Source organism: Octopus bimaculoides, chromosome 18 (genome assembly GCF_001194135.2).
Source record: "Octopus bimaculoides isolate UCB-OBI-ISO-001 chromosome 18, ASM119413v2, whole genome shotgun sequence".
Taxonomy (NCBI): domain Eukaryota; kingdom Metazoa; phylum Mollusca; class Cephalopoda; order Octopoda; family Octopodidae; genus Octopus; species Octopus bimaculoides.
This window is the reverse complement of record NC_068998.1, coordinates 3602618-3615508: the sequence shown is the minus strand read 5'-3', so window position 1 is coordinate 3615508 and position 12891 is coordinate 3602618. Positions and strand designations below refer to the sequence as shown.

General features: G+C 38.0%; 2 protein-coding genes across 4 annotated transcripts in view; one reads left to right on the top strand and one right to left on the bottom strand.

The window, feature by feature from the left end:
• LOC106880593 (uncharacterized) overlaps positions 1-6035 on the top strand; it is a 36223-nt gene extending 30188 nt beyond the window's left edge. Inside the window, exons 4-7 of the mRNA XM_052974511.1 lie at positions 418-585; positions 1439-1545; positions 3039-3352; positions 4038-6035. Of these exons, the coding sequence (XP_052830471.1) occupies positions 418-585; positions 1439-1545; positions 3039-3352; positions 4038-4355 (907 nt within the window). The 3' untranslated portion in view covers positions 4356-6035. The remainder of the gene's footprint in view (positions 1-417; positions 586-1438; positions 1546-3038; positions 3353-4037) is intronic.
• Positions 4404-12891, bottom strand: part of LOC106880595 (malonyl-CoA decarboxylase, mitochondrial) — a 29920-nt gene continuing 21432 nt past the window's right edge. For all 3 annotated transcript variants that reach the window (XM_052974248.1, XM_052974247.1, XM_052974246.1), the window contains exons 5-10: positions 12454-12606; positions 11039-11203; positions 10436-10565; positions 9721-9879; positions 7511-7744; positions 4404-6970 (exon numbers count right to left, since the gene is read on the bottom strand). In XM_052974248.1, coding sequence (XP_052830208.1) covers positions 6732-6970; positions 7511-7744; positions 9721-9879; positions 10436-10565; positions 11039-11203; positions 12454-12606 — 1080 coding nt within the window. In that variant the 3' untranslated portion in view covers positions 4404-6731. The remainder of the gene's footprint in view (positions 6971-7510; positions 7745-9720; positions 9880-10435; positions 10566-11038; positions 11204-12453; positions 12607-12891) is intronic.

Below are 12891 nucleotides of genomic sequence, written 5' to 3'. Positions count from 1 at the left end.
GTTTATTGAGCGAAGACACCTAAAGCTCCACGAGGCTCCAGCAGGGGGTGGTGGTGAACCCTGCTGTACTCTTTCACCACAACTTTCTCTCACTCTTACTTCCTGTTTCTGTTGTACCTGTAATTCAAAGGGTCAGCCTTGTCACGCTGAATATCCCCGAGAACTATGTTAAGGGTACACGTGTCTGTGGAGTATTCAGCTACTTGCACGTTAATTTCACAAGCAAGCTGTTCCGTTGATCGGATCAACTGGAACCCCCTCGACGTTGTAAGCAACGGAGTGCCAACAACAACAACAATTCATTTATTTATATATTTTTTTGATTTATTTTGAACCCGTGTGAAATATTCTGATTCACATGGCCCCTCAGATTACTCTCCGTGCACCCTTAATTATTTCCCTTAACCCTGTTGCTAGTTCTACCCCTGAGAATGTATCCAATAATGATGAGCCAGATGAGAAAGAATCTCCACAGACGCCACAGTTGAAAGATTTTGGAGTCAGCCATTATACAATTGCTCAGTTGCAGAAACCCAACAACACTTGTAATAATTATAACGAGTCTTACTCTAATTACAACAACCAGTAAGAGAGATCAGATTCTTTTTGTTATTTTATTGTGATTTTTAATGTCTAGTGTGAGTGAAAGTGATTCAGAAAACAATTATAATAATAATATTTTTTATTATAAATGATCCCAACATTCTTTTTACTTTACATAAAATATTCTTTACATTCTGCTGTTGCTTTATTGCCATTTATTTACGAGTATTATAAATTTTATAGGTAAAATATGTTTTTAAAAACAAATTACTGTTTATAACATTGCTACTATGGGGAAATTGTTGCTCTGCTTTAGGAGCGGCCTCCAGGACCAAATTAACACGTATATCATGGTGTATATATATATATATATATATATGTGTGTGTGTGTAAGATCCTATACATGTTTTCTGCTTGTTCATACCAATTATGAATTCCTATTTATATTGTTCTTCATATTAATATTCGTAACGTATTTCCTACATTGTAATGAAACTAGAAATATACAAAACTTTCCAGTTTTTGTTATGGTAATTGTGTGTGTGTGTGTGTGTCTTTGTGTTTGTCCCCTATCTCTGCTTGACAACCAGTGTTGGTTTGTTTACATCCTCTTTTTCGTTTGGCAAAAGTGCCCTATAGAATAAGTACCAGGCTTAAAAAAAATTTTAAAACTGTGGTCAGTATGTTCAACTAAACCATACCAGGATGTGCCCCAGCATGGCCACAGTCCAATAAGTAACAAGTAAACACTTAAACATATATATACCAAGCAGAGATGTATTATTCTCCTGTTCCCAAAACCAATTCCCTTTTAATAATCCAAGAATGCAGTTCTTATTGTCTCAAGATAAAAAATGTCTTGTCAAAAATGGTTTCATTCTGGTTTCCTTTCCAGTGTTTCTACACCAGCCGATTTCCGACATAATGGTTTATTCATGTCTCCAAGTGTCCTGGGTAAAATTCCACCTCTTTTCACACCAGACACAAGCGTACTTAGATATGGTAAATATTGTTTGGGTTTGTTTTCTTTACAAAATCTTCTGCCACCACCACCACCACCACCGCTACAACTACTAATACCATCATTACCAACAATACTACTACCTCTATCTCCACCACTACTATCACCAACACCACCACTACTACTACCAGTCCTCAGCCAAACCACCCAACCCATGCCAGCATGGAAAGCAGACGTTAAATGATGATGATGATGATGTAGCTGATCTGCCTTCCTTTTCTATCTCATTTACAAGGTTTGAAACACGATTTCAGAGACACACACACACTCTCTCTCTCTCCCCCTCATCTCTATAAGTCTTGATGTCATCCGGAATACCAGCCAACCACAGATTATTCGCTCCAGTTCTTATTAGACATGCTTCACTTACTGGGTTGTTGCTATGGTGACCGACTGTTGTGGCTTCATATACAGTCAATCAGACAGACAGACAGACATAGCCAATCCATATAAGCATGACTGTAAACAATGTGAATAATGAATAAGTAGGATGAGTGGCATCGCATACTTGCAGAGTATATTTGACTAAACACACACACACACACACACACACACACACATATAAAGGAACTGTTGTGAGTGTTTGTGACTGCTAAAAATAGCAGCCAAATTTCAAATCACATCTTATCGGCTTAAATGAAATCACACATCGGTGATGTAGTCCAAAATGAACCGTGTCTGAATAAAAGGCATGATGGTCACAGATGGAACCCTTTTGATTGACGATTTCTTGAATGAGAGCTAAACAATAGCATAATTATAACTGTCCCCTCTGTCTCTCTCCTTCATCTCCCACATCTACCTGTTTCTTTTATTGTCCCCTTTTACCATTATCCTGGTCTTTCTTGTAGAGACAGGTGTTAGAGAGGATTTGCTGGAACTAAGGTTCACTCAGTGCTGCAAAGGAGAGAAAACATGTTGCCAAAACCTTGTCATAAGCTGCTGAGAAAACAAAACCATTACGTCCGGTTCAAGATAGAGGACAGGTGGTGCAGCAAGATCAGGCCTTGAGGAGGACAGAAACATCTGGCCCAGAGTCACAACATCTGACTCAACAAAACTCTTGATATTTCCAGGCAGTTTTCTCACCTACATCAGTGGGTGACCCCAGGCAGCTCTGGTGGAATGGTGAAACGGGGGCTAAAACACCTTCAGAGCTGCTTCACCACCTGAAGAAAAATTAACTGCATTCAAAGACAGAACACAGTAGCATTCTCGACTCACAAATGTTTACCCCAAAATGCTGTCCCCTTCCTGTTGCAACCTCCGGCTGTCTCCTTTATCACTCTTCTCTTGTCCCCTCCAGCTGACTCCTTCAGTCACTTTCTTTTTCTGTCTCCTTATCCTCTTCTTGCCTTTGTTTTATCATGTCTCACTTCCTTCCATCTAATTTCTGACTCCAAACTCGGTTTCCCCTAATTTGAATAATTTAAGGCAAATCTAAAAAAATAGTGATTATTTGTTTCTGTTGAAGGTACCAAGTTGTATAAGACTCCAAATTACATTGATGTGGTGAGTTTTTCAAGCCAAAAGAAAGCCCGCTTGGAAGAGAAGCCAAGCCACAGCATTCGTAAGAAGCTGGAGATGCCAATAAGTGAAGAACCATCCAGTAAGAAACAGAGTTTGGAACCACCACAGTTTAATAACAGTAACTCACAGCAGTACCTGGACTCTGATGTGTTCTTTCTGCCTTCAACACCACAATCAGGAAACAGGAAAATTTTGGTGAATTACTCAAAAGGCTATGCTGTTGGTGAATTACCAATGCATCCAGTCTTAACAACACGGGTAAGATTCTCTCACCTCATTGTCCTTGCTCTGAGAGTTCTCCTTCTTCATGCTTTTTGTGTTTTTTTAACCCTTTTGAGACCAACCTGTCTGAAACAGCCTCTGGCTCTCTACTGCAAATGTCTTGTTTACATAAGTTCTGAATTAAAATCTTCCACCAAACCTTAGTCACAATTTATGTTCCTAACACTAGCTTAATGATAACAAAGTTAAATTCTTTATTATATTTTAAATTAATTGAAAGAAACACAGAGCATCCCAACAGAAATTCAGTAATAAAAGGGTTAATGTGACATAAAGTGTTTTGCTCAAGAACACAATGTGCTGCCCAATGCAGGAATCAAACCCACAATTTAGTAATCATGAGTACAACATCCTAGCCACTGGGCCAGGCACCTTCAAATATATGTATACATACACACATATATATGTATTTATGTCTTGCAAGTTATTTACATGTGCTGGTGCCATGTAAAAAGCATCCTGTCCACACTGTAAAGTGGCTGGCATTTTGGAAGGGCATCCAGCTGTAAGAACCATACCAAAACAGACACAGAAGTCTGGCGTAGTCTTCTACCTGGCTGGTTCCTTGTCAAACCATCCAATCGGTGCTTGCATGGAAGGTGGACATTAAATGATGCTGATGATGAATGTATTTTATGTTCTATATTAATTTACATTTCAGACACTGAGGTCACATGCTTCAAAAGCAGACCAGCATGATAAATCTGTTGAGCTTCAAAACCCAGAAACACCAAAATTGGAGATTGTGAAAGAGCTCGATTTACCAACCCCTCCTTTACTTCATACAACCTTCATAAGTACGGAACCAGGCTCAATACGCAAAGGATCCAAGAGTTTTCTGCCAAACTCATCTCTCTTCCTCGGAACTGGTAAAGAGAATTTAGCAGATGTGGATTTTATTCCAGAAGCTCCAAAACTGAATATGAACTATGACAGTAAGTGCCGCAGGACTAGAACCAAGAAAGAATTGCCACTTTGAGACATGAAAGAAAAAAAGGAAAATAAAAACAAACAAGTAAAACGAATCTAAAATATTTTTTACTCTTTAATAAATTCTTTGTTTCATTAGCTGTTCTAATAAATGTAATTCCAAGACCTTCATCAGAAGGTCTGTGGGTTAAAATGTCAGCTTCCCAGCCACATGGTTTCAGTTTTAGCCTAAATGCAGGGCACTTTGGACAAGTGGCCTCTACTATGGCTCCTGGCCAATTAAAAAGCCTGTGTGAATGGATTTGGTAAACAGAAAAATCTGAAAGAATACTGTTGTGTGTGTGTGTATATATCATCATTGTTTAACGTCCATTTTCCATGCTGGCATGGGTTGGACGGTTTGACTGAGGACTGGCAAACCGGTAGGCTGCACTTGGCTCAAATCTGATCTGGCAAGACTTCTATGGCTGGATGCCCTTCCAAACGCCAACCACTCTGAGAGTGTAAGAGTGTAATGGGTACATTTTTGGTTTTTACCCTACCAAATTCTGGTGCCTCAAACATTTTAAGTACCACATTTAATCTTTTCATTAAATCTATATTATTATTATTATATATATATAGTTTGCTTCCTAACCACGTGATCTCGGGTTCAGTCCCATTACAGGGTTCCTTGGACGAATGTCTTGTACGATATTTGTTGTTCATATTCATGATTCTCACAGTTATCTCCCTTAACTCGTATTCTTTATATGTTATGTTGTTTGGTGCATATATGGTTACGTGGTTACTGCATGGTGGCTTGGGGAGGGAACTCTCCTATGGCCCCCTCACCAGCCGATGCCTTTGGAATGGATTTAAAAGGCAGAAACCACATGGAAGCCCATGGTGTAAGTTTCATCACCGTAGTCATCATTTAACATCTACTTTCCATGCTGGCATGAGTTGGACGGTTTGACAAGAGCTGAAGGGCTGTTCTGCCTCCATGTCTGTTTTGGCTTTGTTTTCTACATCAGGATGCCCTCCTTAATGCCAACCACTTTACATAGTGTCGTGGGTGCTTATACGCAGCACCAGCATGGATTGCTTTTTACAAGGCACCAGCACCCACAAGCCTGCAAGATTAGAAATGCTCAGCTCGAGAGGGATGCAGGGACAAGCCTGTATGCAAGGACCACCACATATTTACTTAGTGTGACATGTCTTCTTAAGCACAGCAAACTGCCAGAAGTCTCAGTCTCCTGTCATCCTCAGCCCTACCCCTATTTATCATTTTAATGTCCATTTGTCCAAGCTTGCATGGAGATACGATAGTTTGACCAAAAGAACTGGCTATTGCAAGCAAAAATAAATATTGCAAAAAAAAAAATGCATTTGGCCAAATTTGGACATACAGCAGTTTAACATAATAGCAACGATATGTATACAACACGCTTTTTTTCATTTTCTGTTTCCCAAAGCCACTTTGGACAGCCTAAGGCTATAAAAGAAGACACTTGCCCCAAGGTGCTGTGTAGTGAAACCAAAATGAAAACTATGAACGGATCGCCTTAATCCACAGTTGTGCCTCTGCCCATGTGTGTGTATATAATACAAGATTTGTCCTTTGTTGATGTGTGTGTATATATAATGTGTTTATAACAATTCAACACTTATTTTACAATGAAATTTACTTAACGAAAATACAATTATTAAATCAAGATATTATAATGCATGCATTTTCATTGCACAGTATTTGTTACATGTTAACCTCATTATACAAAAGTATTTCAATGTCCGAGTCCATGTAATTTCAAATCATGTTTCATTTTATTTGATTCTTAAAGAAAACCTTTAGAAGTGAGTGTGTGTGTGTGTGTGCTACAGGTTTGAAATCAGGATGTTGAATGCAACGGTATTAAACTAGACTTATCCACTGAAGGAACAGTTTATATTTTTAGTCTTTAGTCATCAGTTTTTTTATGTTATTCTTATTAATCTATTCCCCCACCCCACCTTCCACGTATTTTATTGTCACATCTGCATCAATCATTAGTCCATCCATATATCTCAGTCATATTCCATACACCTTTGTTAATTCATTATCCACAGTAGAAGGTTGTTACATCAGATATACCAACTCCCCCCCCTCTCTCTCTCTCTCTATATATATATATATATATATCGCACTGCACAACCTGTTGTTTACTTATGTATGCATACACACACACACACACACATATGTACATGTATGTATATATTTATGTATGCATGTGTATGTATATATATATATATATATATATATATATAATCAGTAATCCTAGAAAGGTTATGGTTATGTAGTTGAGTTCTTCAGGAACCTGTAAGTTGCATTCTCCATCAAATACACACACACACACGTGTCTGTGTGTGATTGAGTATATGCATGTAGGTGTGTGTGTGTGTCTTAAACTGGAGCATTGTCTGTGGAAAAATCTTTCTTCACATCAGCCACCAAATCTGTTACTTGACTGGAAGCTGGGATCTGTTGACACTCCAAATAGTTGAGACTGTTCTTTTCAGACTCGTCTAAGAAATATCTGTAGTTGACCATCATGCTACAAGATTGTCCTAGACCCCTTGGAGAAACATCAGCCAACCAGTTGAGACGCCATAAGACGGCACCATTGCCTAAATGGAAATTTGCTGTAAAAAGAAAAGAAATTAAGAAAATTATAAAAAAATAATACTAGTTTTAATTCTGACACAAGCATTTTTAAGGAAGTGAGTTAATTGCATCTAACCTAGCACTGGTACAGACCTCCAAAAGAATTAAATTCCAATATAATCGAAAGCTACTCTGTCGGAAAGGTATTTACACAAGGTTTCAATGTAAAATATTTTTTCTGAAAGTTATGAAGAAACAAAGTTGGGTGGGTGAGGCACTTCCGCAGTTAAACATAAACCTACTTGCATTCGAATCTATGAATGTATTAAAAACGAACATGATGTATATGTCATTGTTTTAATTATGTCTGCTGGCTGTTCACTTTACACCTGATCATTTAGTATCAAATAAATATTCGATAATATAATATTAATATAATTATTACAAGAATCATTATAATGGGATTTGTAGAAAAGTCTTTCAGGAAAGATAATTATATGACAAGACCCAGTGCTTACCTCCCTTATTCCTTGAATTAATATTGGGAAACCGGTGATAAAAGGAAAGCTACTACTCACCAACAGGATTTAAAGCATATCCTCTCCGTTTTTCAACATACAGGTACTGTGCACATAGTCTCATTAGTGGGTTCTTTAATAAAACGTTCAACTGTTCTTCCTGGTACCAGGAATTTGTTTGAAGTGTCTTCTTCAGTTTTTCAAGTCCTGCCATAGTATTAAGATCAAAATAACCACGCAGATTATATATATCTTCTTGAGCAAAGAGGGACATGTCCATTTGTTCTCCGAGATCTGGGAAGTGAAATAGAAATAAAGGGAAATAAGGTAAACATAAAATGATGGAATAGGGAAGCCATCAGCTTTCTTTTTATTAAAACCAAGAGTCATCAAGACATGCATAAGATAGGCTTCAACACAGTTTCCACCAATGAAATTCACCCACAAGGCATAAATTGTGTTGGGGCTAGAGTAGAAATCACTTGCATAAGTCGTCATGCAGTGGGATTGAACTTGAAACCACATGATTGAGAAGCAAACCTTCTTAATGACACAGTCATGCTTGTATTCAGTTATGAACAGACAGTTAATTATCAACTGTCTCCATGGTAATTAAACATAAACCATACCTCAGTGTTTAAATTATGCAATGGAATACTTTAAAGAGAATTTTTGCTCTGGCATGGCCACTTTCCAATAATTAAAACCAATACAAATGCTAATAATTAAAATACCAGCATAAAGAGACGTAGACAGGAAGTATATAATCAATAACCTAGATTCAGGATATATAATTAATTACTTTGACAATTGTATAAAATCTTGTATATATAGCAATAATGACATGTATTTATAGCAATTTTAGTTTATATTAATGTATATATATAGCAGTCCACATAATGAAGTGTACTTAAAATAGTGAGTATCTACAATGACATACATGTTGTTATGTGAGTCTATAGTCATACACACACACATATTGATCAAGGCTGTTCATCACTTTTTTGCATTCTACATAGAAATAGTTAAATTTGCCCTGTTTTTGTTGACCTCCAACATCGCCGTGAATGCTACATAATCAGCATGATGTGGAAAATATTCCATCAGCATTGCCCAAATGATGTTGGCATCACCTTTAAGATACACTCAAGGCTTGAGCCCTGTGCTATCCACCCACAACGTAAATCACACGCGCATCTCAACAAAAATATGGCACAATTATTGCAACTCCATTGGCCCCGCTCTCTTTAACATTTCACCAAAACTTATTCAAACAGAAACAGACCACAAAGTTCAAGAAGTCTTTGGAAAAATTCCTTCAAGAAATTTCAGATAAACCTCCAACATCTGGATATGTCTCTGTAAACAATAACTCTCTACTTAAGTGGCCCATGTTGTCCAATTCCTGATTTGAATAACTTCGCCAGGTGGTGCTATTGGCGTGGGCCAAGGAGCGGCTGTATGGTAAGTAGCTTGCTTACCAACCACATGACTTCAGGTTCAGTCCCACTGCGTGGCACCTTGGAAAAGTGTCTTCTACTATAGCCTCAGGCCAACCAAAGCCCTGTGAGTGAATTTGGTAGACGGAAACTGAAAGAAGCCCGTCATATATATATGTGTGTGTGTGTTTGTGTGTCTGTGTTTGTCCCCGTATCATCGCTTGACAACTGATGCTCATGCGTTTATGTCCTCGTAAATTAACGGTTCGGCAAAAGACACTGAAAGAATAAGTCCTGGGCTCGATTTGTTCGACTAAAGGCAGTGCTCCAGCATGGCCACAGTCAAATGAGTGAAACAAGTAAAAGAATAAAAGAGTAACCGTTTTGTTCAGCATGCTAACAATTCTGCCATCTTACCACTCAGTATTATAAGTCATAACATCATCATCATCATCACTGTCGTCGTCATCGTTTATCGTCCACTTTCCATGCTGGCATGGGTTGGACGGTTTGACTGAGGGCTGGCAAGCCAGAAGGCTGCACCAGGCTCCAATATGATCTGGCAGAGTTTCTACAGCTGGATGCCCTTCCTAACGCCAACCACTCCGAGAGTGTATGTTTATATAAACATGTGTATTTATAATGATATGTATTCATAACAGTGTATGTTTGTATAATGATGTGTAATTACAACAGTGTTAATGAGTGTTCTGTTATCATCAAGAGAAACAAAGCATCGTTAAACTTCCACCCCCACCTCATGCTCTCATCCTAAAATTCAAGGACGACGATAATGGAAAAAAGAAAAAGAAGAACCAAAAGGTTCCTTACGCATGAGCTGAATCTTCTTTGTAATCTCTTTGAGGAGCCAATCTCTAAAACCAGGAACTGGAGATAAACTTGTGAAAACTGACATGTGTGGGAATTCTGCTTGCAGCTCTCGCACTACTCGTTTGATCAAGTAATTTCCAAGGTCAACACTTTGCAGACCTATAAAACAACAACAACAAATAATAATAATGATAATGATAATGATAAAAAAACATTTGCAATTCTGAGAATTTGGAATATGAAAACTGTAAATGTTGCGCCTGTAATAATTGGTGCATCATTAGGGATTGTAAGTAATGATATAAACAAATGGTTGGAGGAGACTGGAATGGAATGTCCTGTTCAGTTTCAAGAGAAAGCTTGTTTGTTATGGACAGGAAAGATTATCAGAACTGTCTTGATCACTTGAAAGATTGTTGAAAGTGCGGGGGGCAATGTATCAGTTATGCGCTGGAGTCAATTGTATTCAACTAGCCCCACCTTCCCCACAATCTCAGGCCTTGTTTCTGTATTAGAAAGGATTATTATTATTATTATTATTATTATTATTATTATTATTATTGAAGGCAGAATCATTAGCAAGCCAGGTGAAATGTTTGGTGGCATTTCATCTGGCTCCTTACATTCTGAGTTCAAATCCCTTTTGGGGTCAATAAAAAAAGTACCAGTTGCATGCTGAGCTCAAAGTGAAAAGCAGAAAGGAATTTATAAATACCTTTTTGGGTGGATGTGATGGAATAAAATACAGCAGTTGAAATATCATCAGTTAATTCTGTCTCGGGATCGTCTTCCAGGGGAACTGTTTCAACTGATGTGCTCCGACGGATGTTTGATTTAATTATAGACTGAAAAAAGGTAAGAAAGAAAAAAAACTGAAAATGATCATTCTTTCATCGACCAATTCTCTTCTACTATAAGTGTCATCGTTTCAATGTCCACTTTTCTATGCTTGCATGAATCAGATGGAATTTGTTGGAGCAGATGTTTTTTTTTTTTTACAGCTGGATGCCTTTCCTGTTGCTAATCCTCATGCGTTCCCCAGCTAAGTAATATTTCCCCATGGCCAGACATGATTTCGCAGAAGGCTAGAAATGAAGGACACTGCTTGTATGATAGTGGCACTCATATACAACTTCCATACAATGTCAACACAAGGTCACACACACACACAATGAGCTTCTTCCAGTTTTTGTCTACAAAATCTGCTCAGAAGGATTTGGTTGGCTAGGAGCTATAGTAGAAGACATTTTCTAAGAGGTACCAAGTTGTGGGACTGAACCAAAATTTGATGTAGTTCCCTCTACTATCAATTACTTACATGAATGCTTGATGGGATTGTATCTGTGAGGGCCGTGTGGAGCACAACAACTGGCTCCCTTGGCATAGCATTGTGAATGAATACGAAACAACGTCGGTAGGAGCCAACACGGCGTTTCAGGTCGGTCCAGTTTCGAATTGGATGGACAGCTTCATACTCGGAGATCTATGGAAAACAAAAAGCAAAAATCATTCATTCAGTTATTCATACATAGAGAAAGAGAGATAAACTTATAGATAGATACTCACACACACATAGATATAAAAAGCTAAAAACAACATACTACAAGTGTAAAAGTGTGTTGAAACAATTGTAGAGATTTTAAATAAAGAATATCATTCGATCCATCTTCTATTATTAATACAAATATGTGTGTGTGTATGTTACCCCCCCCATGATCTGTATAATCATTTGTCCTGAAATCCTGTACAGCCTCATGTAACCTCACGTATTCTCATCCAAAATGGAGACAAGTACTGTTCTCATGCAGCAGGCTTGAAAGTTGTTAAGAGATCACTCTCTACATGAAACCACTGGCAACCTTGTTAATCCGCAAATAAAAGAACACACACACACCTGACATGTTTTCACACTATCAACCAACCTGTCAGTACCTAGTACCGAATTGAATTACAGTATTTCTCTGGAGATCTGATGTTTCAACCCTTTTATGCGGTTATTTACATTACAATTATCACATAAAACACCAGTATTCACTAGTGAAATGTGTGTAAGCTTAAGTAATTCATGATGTTGTACTGAACACTTAATCCGATTCTCTTGTTTCATTCTGTTGACAACCGACATTGGTGTGTTTACGTACCCGTAACTTAGTGGTTCAGTAAAAGAGGCCAATAGAATAGATACTAGGCTTACAAAGAATTGTTCAACTAAAGGCGGTGCTCCAGCATGGCCACAGTCAAAATGACTGAAACAAGTAAAAGAATATATATATATATATATATACATATCAGGGACATGCCACCTAGGTAGGCAATGTCTACCTTGAATAAAGTAGATCGATAGCAATATTTTGCTTTTATGGCAAAATATGCACCTAATTCAATAAAATTATGGAGGTTACTCTGATTACTGTGCATAAAATGCAAAATATTTTATTCTTTTGTAGATTAGGTAGGCATAATTTGCCCCTACCTTTCAATCTCAGTATTAAAGCTATACGCATAGTACTGCTGTAGTATACGTGCTGCGTACATTCCTACAACACTGTTTTCTTTATTTGCTATAAAGGCAGAAGTAAATCTGCCTTCAACTCAGTTGCATGCCTGTGTTTCGCTTATTTTTTGTTGCATACAGGGATCGATCTAATTGACTGACTCCCCACCCAAAAAATTTCAGGCTTTGTGTTTTGATTAGAAAAGATTATAAGTTAAAAGTTGGAGGGAGAGACGTACCTTCTGTACCATATCACATGGTGACTGCCAGGTAATTCTTTGTAAATTTAATAAACCCACAGAAAACCAGAGACTCAGTAATTCTCGGAGTGAATAGTTTAAGATCCGTAGATGGGGACTGTCTTGGTTTAAACCAGTCACTGTCATTTCATGCTGCAATCAAGAAAACGATTTTAATTTTATATATATATCATCATCATCATCATCGTTTAACGTCCGCTTTCCATGCTAGCATGGGTTGGACGACTTGACCGAGGACTGGTGAAACCGGATGGCAACACCAGGCTCCAATCTAAATTTGGCAGAGTTTCTACAGCTGGATGCCCTTCCTAACGCCAACCACTCAGAGAGTGTAGTAGGTGCTTTTACGTGTCACCTGCACGAAGGCCAGTCAGGCGATACTGGCAACGGCCACGCTCGAAATGGTGTCTTTTATGT